Here is a 17,358-nt window from a genome sequence, read left to right as displayed (position 1 = left end):
GCCTGCCTCCACAGGGGCTTGGATTTCACCCCTGCTGCGTATTTGCAGCAACACGTGCCACTAAATCCAACTCCCGAATGCAATCTAAGCATCATTTGGGCCCGAGAGTGACGATCTCAGCTGTCAGGATGTTGATTTAAACGCCCCTGAAGGAAAGTGCGGCTTTCCTATTTGGACGGAAGTTAGTTCCCGTGCTTCTCACAAGTAACAAAACCCTGACCGTATATACCATATCCAGTGTCAAACTGACCTGCCCCAAGCAAAGCTGCCTGGGGGCATGTGATTCCCCGGACCAGTCAGCCACCGCAAGATGGTTTGCAGCTGTTGAGGGTGACTCTGCTTCGGGTGGCGTAACGCCCATGTGGATACTCTGCGTGGTGAACTCAGAATCTCAAATAACTTAAACGCTATCTTCAGACAAAATAAACTCCTCAGAAACATAAACGAAGACATTTATGGCAAATAAAAATTCACATTCACGTCATTAAGACTGACAAAGAATAAGGAGGTCGCTTTGAGAACTGTTTTGCTGCCGTTTTCATCAGAACAGCTGCCTGGGACAAGCATATATTTATCTGAATGTGCCAAGCCAAATATCCCTCTATCTACAAAGGTTTTGATTTGGCTGGTGACATCGTTTTGACACTTCCACAGTTTCATTTTCTCTTGATCTGGCAGAAGAGGCTCATAGAAAACCCCAAACCAAGAATCTGGAAAACAAAGACATTTCTGGTATTACTTGGCAGTCCTGGAAATCCCAGGATACAACCCATACACACTGGGAACATTTTGTTTGCAAATGTCTTGGATTTACATGCAGGCTAGATCTGCTATGCAGAAGATCTTTTCCAATGTAATTCTTAAAGAACATGACTCTAGAATATAGCCATTTTAATTAAATCAGTATGTACCACAGGTAAGACTGCAGACATGATGGAAAACTTTCATTTGTTTAAAAGATGGATTGCCTCTGTGGATGGGGAACCCTGTAACTCTGTGGGTTTAAAAAGCAGTTGTTAGCTGCAAAGGAGCAGGTAATACTGAGAAGTTCAAGAAATTCAGACAAAAAATTCAGTTTTATTTTCTAAGAAAGTTTCTGATTCCATTGTGTATTCTAAGGGCTGTTTCCCTTTGAAATCTCTCTTCCACTGTCATTCTCTTTTGTGCAAACAGATGTGTAAAGGCACATATGTGTATGTGTATACAGGCATATATCTACACATAACCCCCACCATTTTGAATTGCAAATGATCATGCAAAAAGTATTTTCTATTAATCAGTAATAGATTTGGGATAGAAACACCGAGTCAACTAAAGAAGCGGTTGCTTGAAATAGAAAATTCAGTAGGTGATCTTCTGTAATGGGAACTACTGGGTGAAATTCCATAGCACATGACAGACAGCTGGCGAGATCAGAAGATTGGAAAGCTTCCTTCTGGATTTAAAATTAACCAGTCTGTGAGGGTGTTTCACAAAAGTGGAAGGTATCCAAATGACATTTATGAAGCCATGAACACAAGGATGCTTCATTTACTTAAGGAAAAGACAGTGGAGAGTGTGCAGAACACAGGGGTACAGCTAAGATGAGGGGATGAACTCCCAGCTAGAATAAACTGTCGGGGCTTCCATGACATACCCATATTTTCTCTTGTGCCCAAGTGAAACCGGGCCACTCTTCTCAGTATCATTTTCACTAACAGGGTGAGCTGAAACCATTAACAGCCCACAAGTGGCATAATGGAGCAGGCAAAGGGGGGAACGTTAGGGAAGAGCACTTTGCCTTGTCCACTTCTTTTTATCTGGGGTTTTCTGGAGCAGAGAGATGGCTAAGCATGTGCCCTTTGATTTGCAATTACTTGAGATGTCATAATATGTCAGTATCTTTGGAAAGGGTAAATGTTTATTAAGTGTAAATTGCCAGCTGACAATTTGTACCAGCTGAGGCTTGTGTTGTTTGTTCATGTTGTTTTCTAATCCTTTTATGATTGGGAGAGGCAACCACCACAGAAAATGCCAACTGGAGAACAGGGAAGAATGATGGCCAGTGAACTAAAGGCTATAACTCGTAACTGCAGTAACTAGAGCAAAGTGACTTATAACTTACCTTTGGGATACAGATGCAATTTTACACTTCTATTTTATTTTTAAAGGCCTTTTAATATTAGTGTCTTTCACCTATTTCCCGCCCAAAGTCTACATATAGGTGAGAGACTTGGCCCCCCACATATAGCACCTTAAATAACATGAAGCCTGTGCCGAATGAGAAATTAGTGGCCTGTCCTCTCCCAGTGCTGCAGCTGCGTAACTCTGCCCTGCTTACTATTATTTTCCTGGAAATGTATTTTTGAGTTGGGGCCCTTGCCCACTCTTCTACCACGAGGAGCAATCCTCTGCCAATGATGTTAAGAAGTTTTCACTCCGAATAACAATCTGAACTCTGCACAGCAATCTTCGTCATTTCTGCTCTTCCCTCAAACATTCATTGGCAGGGGGCAAGGGAGGAGGGAAACCACAGAGGACTAGTGAAAAGAAAGAAAATGACCGAAGAAAGAAACATGATGAAATCCCCTGTTTCTTTGTCATTTTCTCCCAATCAAAGCCTATCATTCATCAAGTAGCTGACTGGATAACTTCATTGTTTTTCCTCTCTTTGGAAAAAATTTTGCATGTTGTTCTTCAGCATATGATGAAGCAATTAAAATAAAGAGCTCACATACTCTGCTTTTTCTTACACACAGGAATATATGGAGCAGCACGGGTGTGCACTCAGCACATTCACACACCATCTTGATGGCTAAATTATGCCTCAGAATAACAATTTTGTACCATGATTTCTCTGTGATAAGAATATGCAGTTTAGGGGGTAAGTTTTGTTATGAGATGACTTTTTCCTCAAGCAAAGAAAGGAAAGAGGAAGAAAAGACTGGCTATTCTGCCTCGTCGTCTTCCTGGGGCTGGGTACCCCCACCCCCCTCTGCCCACAGGGCTCACTATCAAGGCACAGCCTGGCTCCAGGACTGTCAAATCTTTGCAGAAAAAGTGCCATGTGATACACTTATACAGGGCAGCAGGGTGGTCCTATCCCACCTGAAGTGTGCAGCTCGGCAGCCATATACTGTTTATATGAAATAAAATAAGATTATAGCTAAGGTGAGAGGTAGTTTTCCCTTGTCTATTAGCTGAGTAAGCCAGGTGTTTTAATCCCATTGCCAGTGTATTTCTGAGCAGAACTTATTGCTTGTCGACTACTAAATATTTTAATGGTGTATACTGGTACCTCAATAATGACTAGTCCAAAGGCAATCCCGATAATTATGAGCAGATGGCCGTTAATGTATTCCATAACCACTTCTCTGCAAGGCTGAAAAATAAGACAAAATTAATTATTATAGGTAAGCAATATTATCCTAAGGTTATTAGGAATGCATCCTCTAAAATAACTTGTTTCTCTCTCTCCATATTAAAGAAAGGCTATTTGAATTTACCCTGCCTTGTTGCTAACAAACACAAAGAACACAACTATACATATCTTGTGCTCTGAGAAAGACATCTAGTCTTTGCCTTCGCAAATACAAAGATGAATTTAGTAGCTGACCATAAGCAGGTACTGTACAAGTACAAGCTGTAATGTCTGATCTTCACATGATTTTCAGTTGACAAGGAAAGAAGCAATTCTGCTTACTTTCACTCGGTAATCGTTTTCTCCTAGGAAAGAGCCAATGCAGCAATGACCAGATCTGAAGGAAAACTTCCGTTTCCCACTAATCTGATTTTTGGATTTGAAAATTCAAAGCCTAATACTAGAATCAGGCTCAACTATCAATATTTGGATATAAAACTGAGCTTAAATATTAATTTTGACAAATGTTTGGTGGTCTTAGGCTGGGGCTGGGAGGAAGAGAGTGATCATATCTGAGGTTCTCAGCAGAGCTACTCTCCTTTTTAATAAATGCATACATCTGTTCTTATAATGACTACATCTTCTCCAAGCATTGACAATACTCCTTTTTCAAACTGTAGGGAAAGCCAAGTACGGCTTAAATACATTAAAACTACAGTCCTGTTCCAACACTACAATTGCCTTCCCCCCCAAATGTAATGCAGAGTTATATTCCTTCACCATATTTCCTCCCTCACAATAAACACATGGGTCTTCTCCTCCCAGTCCTTCTAAAAAACCTCTCATTTAAGCTGACTCAGAACTGCACCGAATTTCAAATCTTTTTTCCTAGATCAGAAGAGTCCAATGTCTTTACCAGCATGTAACACCACCATGAAATCTATGTGTTCATGTGAGCGATATCTTGCACCTGCAGTAATTTCACTGATCGCTTCTCATGTGTCCTTTGAGGGTTTGCCTGAGGCCAAGAAGATGTTAAAATGTGGCCAAAACAGCCTCTTTGTATACATCTTATTTCCAGATTGGGTTCTGGCATCCTCTACTTAACCAGACTGTTCCCTTGCTTTAAAAAAGTATTTGCTTCTGTGGGACTACACAGGGAGGAAATTAGTGTTCAGGCAGAACCTGCATAAGGAGCTATGCATTTAGAAAAGCATACAACCAGATTTGGACATTTGCTAAAACCTACTTTGTGCTAGGTGCAGACTGGCAAACTTTGTACCACCAGCATTCTAAAAATGCAGCTATTTTGAGCTAGTCTTCCACATGGTTTTTTTTCGTATTTTTCTTAGTATGCATGGAGTCCAAATTTCCATATAAGGAGATAGATAACTCTTGAAATTAATTAATCGAGATCTCTGCTGCCCACCTCCAAAATTTTGAGTATGCTTTCTTGTTGCCTGTCACCAGACATTTTTTGCCTTATTATTATATTAACTGCCACAAGTTTTTCAAAAGCTGTAGTTGTAGGAAATTACACTTTGAGTATGCTGCCATGAAGCCTACAACATGTAAGGTTTTTTTACAGCAGATCCTGCAAAATTACTGTGGGCTTTTTTTACTAAAGGACTTAGGTCTTGCATTTAATGTGTTCCTTTTTCAATATCCCTTAGCCCTTTGAAAGCCCCTGAGCCAACATGTCTACCACCAGGAGGAACCTTGGTGGGAGCACAACCTTCTGAGGAAGGAAGGAGAGCCAAAGAGGAGCCGACGTGCTGCTCTGACCCAGAAGAATACCCTGACCCCAAAGACATAACAGTTTTCAACCACAGTAACCATGCAGACTACTGAGGTCCTAAGGATCCCGCACTGCACGGCCAAGATAGAGGCATCCCAGGAAGAGGAAGCAGCAGCACATTTCCTGTATCCACAGTAACTTCATAACAGATGGCACAGGGGCAATTCTGGCTAATGAAGAGAAGGCAAAACTTTGCCTTTTGGAATGAGACAGAACTGCTAACTATGCCAGTCACCAAAGACAACGTGGGGTTCAAACCTCTTTTTAGAAAGAAGAGTGGAACGTTACATTTTTCTTACCATTTTATAAATGGATCTGTCTACATTCGTGATGCAGAGGTCTGCAGGTGGATTCTCTATTTCACACGCACAGGCTTTGCTGTTACCAACAGGCTTATTAAAATTTTGTCCCCAGTCTGCAGGTCCAATCAGCACACCACAGCACTTGTGCTACAAAACAAGAGGAAACGGGGAGATGGGGAAAAAAGTGGTGATTTGCAGTTGGAGGAGAGTAGTGGAAGGAGCTGAGGGGAGCAACGAAGGAGAAATTTCCTTTCCTCTTTTCCCATGTAGAAGTTTTACCAAATTGTTATGTCTCAAATACCCTTTACATTTTCATACCAGTTATAAGAATGTAAGTGCACAAGTTTAAAAAAAAAAAAGAAAACAACCAACCAACCAACCAAAAATGAAGACCAGACTTTCAGTGTACAGTGCTCAAAAAACCATCAATGTATTATAAAGCTAGTAAGTCAGTGACAGAATGGAACCGGAACATGGAACAATGCTGGGCATAGTATTTTTTGAGAATTAAGTCTTCTTTCTGCAGGTTATACTTGCATAAGTTAACAGCTCCAGTAACATCTACATTTCACATCTTGAAAAGCCAGGCTGAAAATGTAAAATTCAGGCACATAAAACTCTGAAATCCAGAAAAATAACCACCTTGAATGATGGTTAGCTCTTTAAATTAGAAATGGACTGAGGGGGCCAGGGGTCCATTTGGGGTTTGTGAAACCTAAACCAGGTGCAGTTTCACTTCATGTTCCACTTTATTCAAGCCACTAAAGCTCAGGGGTGCAGACTTGGGTTTGAGGTCCTTCCTCTTTTAAAAAGCAGCTGGAAATGTTCATGTAATTATATATAAACACAAAGGCCGTGGGACATAATAAAGCTATCCTGGTCTATTTAAAAATTAATACAGTAATTATGGGATTTTTCATTTTGCTCACCCTTCAATCATCTCTCCAGGGAGCTGCTTATGATATCAGAAGAAATAAGCAGACTCAGAAGCAGAGGAGGTGGAATGGGGAAGCAGAAACAGAAGTAATATAAGCCACCCAAATATTGTTTCTTACTTCCTTTTCTTTCACACCAGCAGCCTTTTAAAATATAGGAATTCTTTAAGCCTACCCATCAAAGTCATCACCCACCAGGGACTTAAAAAAAAATAGCAGCACTCTGCCAATGTATAGACACAGTGGGAGGGGCAAAGGTCTATACCATCAATGGCATCAGTGACATTCAAGAGCATTCTCAGTGTGATACCCAGGAACAAGCTGGCACAAAGTGTCCACCTTCTGTGGTCCTGCAGGTGAGGGAAGCCAGGACAGGTATAAGCAAAGTGAAAACAAACCTCCCTTTTACTGTATTTTCTTCCCCCCTCTTACACTGTAAAGTGTGGCATTTGATGACTTCACAGCAATAGGGTATTCCAAATGAAATACACTCCTGAAGTTTTCCTTATCCCTGGGGTAATCTGGATAGATCTTATCTGGGATACAGTGAAGGAGCAATGTCCCTTCAGAAAGGAAAGCTGTTACAAAGGAGCAGGCACCCTCCTCATGAAAAAGCTTAGCTAATTGTCAGTCTCACTTGCGTGTTGTGTGTCCTTGCTCCGTTGCTCTTACAAACACCACTGCACAAAGAAATCACTGCAGAAAGCCTGTGTCATATCAAGAGAGCAGTGTTTTAACCTGCATTTTGGTCAGACTCTTCCCCATCCCCAGGGAATGAAATTCAAATACTATGGCAGAGTAGCCATAAAATGAAGCATAGATAAATGCTAGAGATGGAGCAGATGGCAACAATCCCTGCCCTCCATTGTATTTTAATTACCCTTTTTTCAAACTCATGGAACTTCTCTTGAAATGCTTCAGCTTCTTTTGTAGAGTTTTGCAATAAATGCACAGTCTGCAGGAGAGTCTTGTTAAGCGATGTTTCAACCTGCAAATACAAATATTTTATTAGGTTTTGGACTGGCAACAAAACTCTAGGAGGACATAAATGAAAATGCAGAATAATACTGTACCTGAGGTTTGTACATTGCTCCTAAAATACCTCCTGTGACCTGAAGTAACAGGATCAGAAGCAGCCCAATAAAAAACTGGAAGAAAACAAAAGAGGGATAAAACTACAGTACTTTTGACCAAGATCATATAATTTCTTCTAAGCAAATGCTAAGCTTTCATGTGCTTGAATAACCATATAGGTAGAATGAACTGAAGTTCCACTCAGAGCTGTTCCGGTTATTCCTTCTTTGGCGATGAGAGAAGGGGGTACTCGAGACAGAGCATGTTCAGCTGGTGGTCAAAACTAGGTGCACACCACAGTAGTGGCATGATGGGCAGTGTGTAGGTGAGGTGTTGGTCAGGAGGACAGGGAGGACTTTCTAGGAGGAAAAGCAAAGGGAACAACTGGGAATGTATGAAATTAAATGGGATAGGTATTGGGGGAGGACTGACGCAGGGAACTTGGGTGATGACTAGATGGGTGAAAAATCTAGTGACATGCTTGGGGCTCCCTGGAATTTGTCTTTTTCTTGATGAGACCACACCACCCATCATTTTTTCTGCACTTAGAATTCAGAAGGGGCTCTAGCACAAGGTAAGCAATGAAAACATATGATCATAATAAAGCATCTGGTTAAACAAAAAGGTCCCACCCTCATTTGATCCTACTTGCAAGGGCCTTATCTGCCAAATGTAGCTTTGGCCTGGTAAAGGTAGACAACTGTTTTTCCTTCCTACCAGCAGCAGCATGCACCGGCTCTCCTTTATGGCACCACAGCACCCCAGAAAACCAAGGACCATAATGATGGCACCCACGGCTATCAGCAGATCAGCCCCTAGAAACAGGCTGTGGTCTATATCAACCTCCTGAAAAGAGAGGGGAAAAAAATATTTCAGCTACAAGAAGCTTCTCCTAAAAACATCTGTATCCTCCAAAGCAAGAGAATTATTTCACAACTGATAAATATACTGATTAGCAACCATGGAGATATTCTGATCCATAAATAAACAAACCTCTAATGTTCCCTTCTTAAATGTTTTGTTGGGGAGGTCAGCAAAACCTGGCTTTTCTCAGTCTTTGTCTCTGCACAAGATGAAAGTCAAATTTGCAGAGTAAATAAAGATCTCTTGTCTTTAAAGTGGGTTTCAGTTAGTTTTCAGTCGATGAATCTTTGCTTTTTACTGGAAGTAGCAAAATTGATTATCTTGAAATCTCTCCTACATTAACCAAATGTTAAAGAAACAAAACCTCTGTTTGTCATTAGAAGGCCAAGAACATACTCTGTGGCTGCTCCTCAGAGAACACTTCTCAGACTGATGCTGGATATACTAGAGAAATAGTGAGATGTATTTTCCAAACCAATTTTCTTTTTCTTCTTTTTAGGCATGATCTCTAATATTACCCTCAGAGATGAGGACTGTATTTTGATGTGTGGGACATTCAACTAAACAATTCATATACCTCAATATTATTAAATATCAAATTATTCAGTTCCCACAGGACTGACTAAGGCCAAAGGCCAAAACAGAGAAAATGTTCAAAGAATATTTTCCAGCGTGGCTGGTGCCAAGATTAGCAAAAATGTCTGGAAGTTGTCACATTTATCTTCTGATGGAAATTGCAAAGGTATATAGACATGTATAATTTGAAGAATGTGTTGTTCTTTCCCCTTCCAAGTTGGACTGAACCTCCTGTTATTTATTCTTAGAAAGCTCTATTCATCTACAGCCAAATCCTTATGGTCTTCTCAGTTATTACTCAGGCAAAACATACATTGGTTTTGAATGGGAACTTTGCCTGCCTGGAGGAAAAAAATGTAAGAAAATGCTTTCAATTTTTGTCCCTAATTCTTAATTTACAGTTTTTGGGGAGTACTAAGCATCGCTTCGGGAAACCAGTTTGGGATACACTGAGGTATGCTTTTCTGAATAAGAAATGTCTCAAAAAGTAAGAAAGGATAATAGAGACTATGATTTTCTTAGCTCCCTTGTACCATCTGAGCCACCACACTAGAGATGGTCAACCAGTAAGTACAGCAATTTTAGCCTGTTATAAAATGTTGACTGAGGAGCGAAAATTGTCATTCTTCTTCTTTCACAGCAGAGAATGGCAGAGGTCTCCACAATGACCTAATCTGACCTAATTTACCCCATGGCACAACGTCATCATGAACTGAGTTCTGCTGTTTCCATCCTCTGCCAGACATCTGGGATTGGCTAAGAGCAACAGTGCCATCAGCCAAATGGCAAGAAATATATAAAGCTATCTTCTTATCTCCACCATCTTTTTATTTCCAGATGAGAAAATTGTGACTTAAAAATTACTGTTCTTAATTGACAGACTGCAGTAGGGCAGCAGAGAAGTGAGCAATCTGAAGATTTGCAACTTAAACTATACTAAAGGCTCAATCTGAAAGCTGAATAAAAATGCCTTTTTTTTTCACACCTAGTCTTTTTTTCATTTCTATGAAAGAAAAGAAAGCCTTTTTGGAAATAGAAACATGCAAATTAAATTTTCGAATTCGTTTACATTTCTACAGCCCAACCTCACAAGAAGAAGTATACTCCTTAAAACTTAAAAGAGTCAGATTGTTCTTCCTGTTAGTGTAGTAAAGCCATCCAAAGATTGCAGAGTGCCTTTCAGAGAAGCACCTACAAGCTGTGAGATCAGCTCCACTGAAGGATGGCGGAAAACAGGCTGCGAGTCAGAGGCCAGTGCTCTGGGACCACAAAGGCAAAAGGCTGGCAGGGCCCACAGGGCCAAAGGGCCTTTGCACTGACAGGACCAGCCTCTGCTGCACGTCTGCAGGATCAAGGGCTCCTCAAACTTGTATTTTCCCTAGCTTTGCAGAAAAGGAAATTCATAAAGTCTGAAGTAATTTAATAACCCAGATAAAATCCAGGAGACAAACTCAGGGGCTTTCTTCTCCGCCCTCCAGGAGGGCTGTTGGGACATTTTAATCCTAAGTAAAGATTTTTGGGTCTCTAAAGCTTTTTCTATATAAATATGAGGGGAAAAGGATACGGTATTTTTAAGGAGCCACTGAAAATAGAAGGTAAAAATCCTTGCTCCCTTTCAAAGTTGCAGTTACTGGGGAAATAAGAATTGCATTTTGAAGATAGTGAGAAAGGTAAAAGTATGCCCTACTAGCACATAACCTAGTAACCCTAGGAATATATGACTGTACTGTTCTAATAGGGCGAGGCATTGAAAAGTCTAGGAGCTGTATGGCTCCTTGTTATTCTCTCTGAAACTGAAATCAATAACAAAACCATCATTAGTTTTCATTAGGGAAGAGAGAGACACTTTTCCCAACAGAAATCTGTAAGAACCTACATTTATAACACTAGAAGAGATTTCTTGTAGTCATATGTCTGTGCTCACTTTATCTGACTACCTGCACCATCTTGTTTAATCTTAAACATCATAAAATGCTTGAATCTAAACCACCTCAACAAAAACATAACGAATTTGGGGAAATGCAAATGGGAACTGAAAGTGCATGCAGTAACTTCCACATTTTACATGGTTCTGGTATGACTGTATACATTTACCTCCTGAGCAGCTTCGCTGACACGTATCCATACAGAGATTCCCAAAATCAAAACACCACACACCTGCAGGAGAAAATAAAGAATATTTAGAAAGTTCAGCAATTTTAGATTAACGTTCAGCATCCAAATTGTACCAGATGCTGGCCAAAATTCTGAAATAATTTGTTTGGCAAAGTGAAAGACATGTGAATTGTCGGAGCATAGAATATTGATTCATTTCCAGGAAACTTCATAAGGGTATTTAAATCTTCAGTTATGCACCAAATCCCTGATGTTTCTACCTCAGAGGGCTCTGCCTTTCCTTGATGATTTATACATGTGGTTGGGAAGCACACAGAAATTCTGTCAGATGAGAGAGGAATATAAATCGCCATAGTATGTGTATAACATGACTGTAAAGAACGCTGCTTCTTGTATAATGGAAACATGCGAGATTTGATAAGGGATGTTGGTGTAAATGTTGGTTTTAGTATTATTCAGGAAACATATCTAGAGACATTCTCTATGGTTAAACTATCAAGAAAAGTTCTAAATAAAGTCTTTCTGCTGTTTTTATTGCAGCAATATCTGGCTATCTCCAGTCCAATAAAAATGTCTATAGTGATAGTTATTATTTCCATTACATTTTTACAGAAAAAAAAAATTAGTCATGTACATGTGAAAGTTACAGTCAGGAAAGATGAATCCCAGACACGTTCCCTCATCACTAGTTGTGCTCCTGTTTTGTTGATCCTTGAGGTACCACTCCACTATGCACCAGACACTCTATTCCAAACCTCGCTAATGATGACTCTCACACAGAGTTTCTCTCCATTAAGTGTTGGAGAGAGGTAGTTAAGAGGCTAACCAGGTGTAAGAATTGTGTCTACTGAGAGGACTGATAGGAAAGAGACATCACTGAGAACCAAAGCCTTGTCAGATTTAGAATTAGCTTTCCGTAATTCATTAATACTCAAGTCATAAATGGCCCAGCAATGTTTTATGAGCTTCCCATGAAGACTGGGACTACTCCTAACCTTTTAGAATTGAAAGAGCTATTTTTATATGTTTTAGATAATTTTTCTTAAAAAAAATGCTTTCCCCGCAAAAGGTTTCATATAATATTCAGCATCAAAGACCATAACGATTTTAGCAGATTATTTAATATGGAACAGAGCCAGCAGTCAAACATGAGTACCACACATTTTCCTGCTCTAAGTAAAGCTTCTATAAGTACATTTTAAACATGAAAAGGAAAGTTGTTCAATCGATGACAGCTACATCGTGTTATCAAATTTAACTGGAACTCCCCACTGAAATCTTCCGAATCCCACTGAATCTGTCTAGAAACTGATGGTATCGTATGACTCTATATTTGGGTCCTGTTCAGCAGCACTATGTGAGCCATGTGGCCATGCACCAGACAACATGGGCTCACTAATGTGAAAATTTCCACTGAAGCGGCTATTGCTATAAATCCAAAGAGAATTTGGCCCACTGCCTTATTTGTTATATAGGGCCTCCCATAAAATACAGCACAGTAGTAGAAGTAAATGTAGCTGAATGTACAGGAACTCACCAATCAGATGGGAATGCTGTAATATTTATTTCCTACATTCAAAAGAGAAATCTAATTTGTGAATCAAAATTTCTAGTAAGGTGTATATATTTTAATTATTAAAATAGAGTTCGTTTAGACTGATTAAAAATGCCCCACTTCAGTAAAATCTTAATGTTTCTGTGTATCTTCATCATATACAAAGTATACAAGAACTCACACAGAATGGTTTTGAAATGACAAATCAAAATGGTCCATTCCCAAAGAGTCCAAGCAGAACATTTCAAGTTTGCTGGAATACTCCATCCTGATTAAGCTTTCTTAAAATAAAGTTTTGACTAAAGAAACTTTCATTTCAGGCAACTTTCATTTTTAATGAACCAGTATTTTCCAGGGGAATAAAACTGGCTCCTTTTAAAAGGTCCTCACCTGCTTTCTCTAAACTGGATATCTATTGAAGTTTTGTCTCAACCTTTGACCAAGAATCAGTGACCTCATCATGGTCTCATAAATTGACCAGGAACAGGACTGTTGTCCCTCAAATTCAATGGGTATGTCTCTTCTCAAGCCCTTCAGTCTCGGTATGAAGAAATACAGCCTACTACCTCAGATGAGCCTGCCGTGACTCCGGATCCGCAGTATATCAAGACTCTGTACTTTTCAGACATGGGAATACTGAACTTCTGGGGGATTCCCTCCACTGGCACACACATTTTAAGCAACCAGTTTAAGGGTATCAGGAGGAGCTTTATACAAGGTTGCTCCTGTTTGGAAAAACATTTGACTGGAATATTTCTTTGAGATACACGAAATCAACAGTGTTGAGAAGGTCCTACAAGAATGTGGTCTGTGGCTTAGCACTACCTGCTAAGTTTGTGTTGCTACTTTTGGGGACCGAGAAGTTCACTTTCTTGCCTGACGTAAGGTATGGGGAAGGAGCCACTTCGGTTGTAGATGGGACTGCAAGTCTGGTATTAACAACTGATCAAAGATTGTCCCGTCACTAGTCAGGTAGCTTCAAACTATGGATCAGACATCAACATTTAGTGAAAAAAAAAAGGAATTCTACATTTTTGCATGATATGGAGGAGCTGACAGAATGAGGGCAGCAGATGTCCTGCAAATTCTGATGAAAGGAAAGAGGAAAAAGTTGAACTTTCAGGTTTAATGCACAAAACTGATTTAAGGACTATTACAAGCTCCACATCGGCACCCAGCTCCAAAGCACAGATCTTCAAATCTTCATATCTTTTTTCCACCAAACTGAGAGAATGCAAAACTCTATGGACATGCTGGAGTCCAGCAAAGGGCTGGGGATTCCCTGGGGACAAATGTCACAAAAAGGATGAGGCAAAGGGTAGCAAAGCCAGAGCTACTTAGCAGAGCTGTCTTAGACTGTTCCAGGGCTTACACACTTAGGGCTATGCCCTAAAAGCTGCTTAGAAAAAGGCAGCAGAAGGCTGGAAAGGCCATTCCCGAGTCCCCTAAAAAGGGCACTCCCAGAGATTGCAAGGCTTAGAAATTGCAAAGGGCTTAGAATGAAAGGATGCTAGGTAAATATGCAGCTGCTGCTGTTGTCTAGTTAAGGTTAAAATCACCTTCATTTCCCACTATCAGCTTACTTTTCCCCTTGCCAACTGCCTGGTGCACCAGGGAGAACAGCTGTAAAGACATCACTGTTCCCTGTACTTTAGCAATTTAATGATTTCCAGGAACTAAGAGAGGGGAACGTGAATCAAAGAGTTCAGTTTCACTGTACTCTGTCAGCACATATTCCTGTTGGCACCATGTCTATCCTTCCCTATCTCAGCAGTGTTAAGCCCCTTCCTTTAAAATAAGTAACTGTAGCTGCATTCCTGTCCTCTGTCCTGACTCTGCCAGTCACATGCACAGCAAATGCTCTTGGTATAGAGTATGGATTTTTCCTACCTTTGGCATAAAGACAGGTTAGGGAATTTTTTTCTACACCTGCTTATTTCCCAAGTTTTCAAGACACACGCGCACCCCGCCATCCCAGGATGCATCCTGTGTTCTCTCCTAGGAAACCCCTGCTGTCACCGGGGGCTTAGGCATGGGCAGTGTTCACATGTTCGCTCCAGAAGTAGTTTGGAGCTTGTTTATGTTTTATCTTACAGTAAATACAGATAAAAGTGAACAGGAAAAACTTCCTGAGGGGCAGGAATTCCAGGTTGGAGACTTACAGACTCTTTTAAGCACCATTGCAGAAAAACTTCCAACACAGATGTCAAATATCTTCAATCTGCCTTGATGGAAGTGGAGGAAGAAGAAGGGGGAGGCAGCCCAAACCATCACTATCCTGTTAGGAATTTCTTTGTGAGGTCCAAAGCAATCAAAGAGTTTTGCTAATTCGTCTCATTTTGGCAAGCCACAAATTCTCCAAGGCTACTGTTTGTGGTCCCTTTTGAATGGTATCACCTTTTCACTCATAAAAAACCCCCTTGAGGCGAAGCCCATAATGTGGCTAGTAGTTCCGCTTCTGGTTTCAGTGAACCTCTGGTGAACCTGACAAATCTCTGTCGGGAAAGCTGACATTGAGGTTGAACCATGAGAGAAAAGTTCTTTAACTCAAACCTTCCCTGAGTTTCCAGGACCTGGCATTCTTGCACATCAGATCAGATGTGATAAATAGCCAAACAGTGCTCAAACAACAACCAGAAACGTGCTTGTTGCCCTGTGCCATATCTGCCTTGATACAGATATTGGCAGTACTGCCAGCCTGTACTATTTTACAACCATTTACTGTCCACCATCAGAAACTAATTATGACATTGAATGTAAAGCAAAGAACCACAAAGAAGGATATGCAAACCATTTATCAATTAGGAGGCTAAAAATACAAGTGAATTTTCCATATCTTCTGTTGCAACTGCATTTTCAGGCTTATGCCCTTTGGGTGCAAGCAGCAGACAATAAAAGCAAGAGAACAATGCATTGTAAGTGGAGAGTCTGTTATCTTCTGACTGAAATGAGTGATGTCCCCAGACACGAGGGGCACACTAGGGGCAGGGAGACAGAATCCTGGCTGGACTACTTTTGAATGCGGAGGGAAAGCAATTTGGAAGGAAAAAGACAAAGGGAAGGGCAAAAGTTAAACATATTCTCCCCTCCCTGATTTAGATTCACACTCTGTTTCCACTTATGCTCTATTTTCTTTACAGTTTCTTCAACTACAGCATTCAGATAATGTCGAACACATTTCATGCAACACTAGTAACAATTTAAACACCAACTTACCCAAAAGAAGAAGTTGAAGATGAACATGGAGTACTTCATGCACCTGCTTACACCCGCCATTTTCAACACACCGAGGCAAAAACGAGCACTGCAGAAGAAGCTGTCCTAGGAGTCTGACCTTGACAGAACAGTTGTTCCTCTGTCTTCAGAAAAACTCTCAGACCATGTCAAATACACCGCTCTGTTCCTAAAAGCAAAAATTGTGGCCAAGGCATAAAGAGTTATTTAAATAGTTCCTATACCATAGGTAAATATTAACCAAAGCATTGGGGAAGCACACTACCGGGTGTTATCATTGAGTCTCCAGACTCATATTGCACCTTTGTGATTTGTACTGTTTTACAGTCCTATTAGTCTTGTCCTACACCTCGAAAGTAAATAGATAGTGCAGCAAAAGCCATAGTTTCAAGAGAAAGAGAAGTGAGAATAAAAATATTTTACAGGCCTGCTTTAAAAGACAGAAAGGATTGAATTTCTTAGTGCTTTTAAGTTACAGGGTTTACTCCTTCATTGCCCAAATTGTCCACATTCGCTCAGTCATGCTCACCCTCCCACTGCAAACGTTCGACTGGAATTAAGGGATGGGTCTGTGTTATCCCAGCAGAGGAGGGGTAAGGAATCTGCCACCATTTTCTACCCCTTGGTGCCTGCTTCAGATCCTTTTCCTCTTCCCTTACCAAATCTCGACCCCGGGAACCCGAGCACTGTGCTGCACAAATGGTCCTGCTGTGCAGTTTCCATAAGAATTGTGAGCCCCAGCACAGCCATCACGGTTCTGGCGTCAGACTCCAGATACCTCTCCGCAACAGGAGCCAGATTCAGCCCGGAAGACAAGGCAATAAACCTGTTTCATTAGTTTTCTTTTATGTCTTGTTTGTTTTCTATTGTGCTCCACAAACTAGGAATCCTGAGGGGAAAATAAAGGTATAATTCCTCTGTTTTTTCTATCAGCCCATTTTCTGGAGAAGCCCCGTATACCACTCCTTGGAGGGATGAGGGTCAGACACAGGTTGCCCCAGGTTGATCATAAAAAGAGAAGCTTTGTTTTGCAGGTGAGTGCAAAGGATTTAAATAAGAGAGATTAAGGATGTGCCAGACTGAACTGATTTATGAAGCCTCCTTATCCCAAGCCCATTTTTCAGATGTCACTGTCAGTTCGCATTCTTCAATTTGGCTGTCTGCTTTTGAACAGATGGGAAGTGTTAGTATATAACACACCTGTAGATGGTGACAAAAAGGTGTAACCTGGAGCCTGACTTTTATAGGATCCACACAAAAAAAAATCTACTCCATGTTGAAGCGAACTTTCTCTTGGTGGTCTCTAAACTAGCTTTTAATGAAGATGTGATGTTGTAATCTCTCCATTAACTTTCACTAACTGTATTTAAATATTTAAGTAGAGACAACCATTCCCATTTTTATGAGTGGCCCTATACCTGCCTTTGACTTTCTGGGCTCCTTTCTGGAGCAATACTCTGTTTTCTAACTCTAGGAGATCGGCGGTCTGACTAGCTTATTTCGCAATATCTACCCTGAATCTGAGAATGTTCCTAAAAATAATTGCGCTCATGAAATACAGATTT

The 17,358-nt window shown here is 40.6% G+C and overlaps 1 protein-coding gene across 1 annotated transcript in view; it reads right to left on the bottom strand.

Moving 5' to 3' along the window:
* Positions 1-440: 440 nt before the first annotated feature.
* TSPAN8 (tetraspanin 8) overlaps positions 441-17,358 on the bottom strand; it is a 97,576-nt gene continuing 80,658 nt past the window's right edge. The window contains exons 4-11 of the mRNA XM_014963270.1: positions 15,776-15,962; positions 10,984-11,046; positions 8,167-8,295; positions 7,449-7,523; positions 7,256-7,363; positions 5,438-5,587; positions 3,278-3,361; positions 441-710 (exon numbers count right to left, since the gene is read on the bottom strand). Of these exons, the coding sequence (XP_014818756.1) occupies positions 657-710; positions 3,278-3,361; positions 5,438-5,587; positions 7,256-7,363; positions 7,449-7,523; positions 8,167-8,295; positions 10,984-11,046; positions 15,776-15,835 (723 nt within the window). The 5' untranslated portion in view covers positions 15,836-15,962 and the 3' untranslated portion in view covers positions 441-656. The remainder of the gene's footprint in view (positions 711-3,277; positions 3,362-5,437; positions 5,588-7,255; positions 7,364-7,448; positions 7,524-8,166; positions 8,296-10,983; positions 11,047-15,775; positions 15,963-17,358) is intronic.

The sequence above is a fragment of the Calidris pugnax genome, unplaced genomic scaffold, assembly GCF_001431845.1.
Source record: "Calidris pugnax isolate Ruff unplaced genomic scaffold, ASM143184v1 scaffold44, whole genome shotgun sequence".
Taxonomy (NCBI): Eukaryota; Metazoa; Chordata; class Aves; order Charadriiformes; family Scolopacidae; genus Calidris; species Calidris pugnax.
This window is presented reverse-complemented; position numbering and strand designations above follow the sequence as displayed.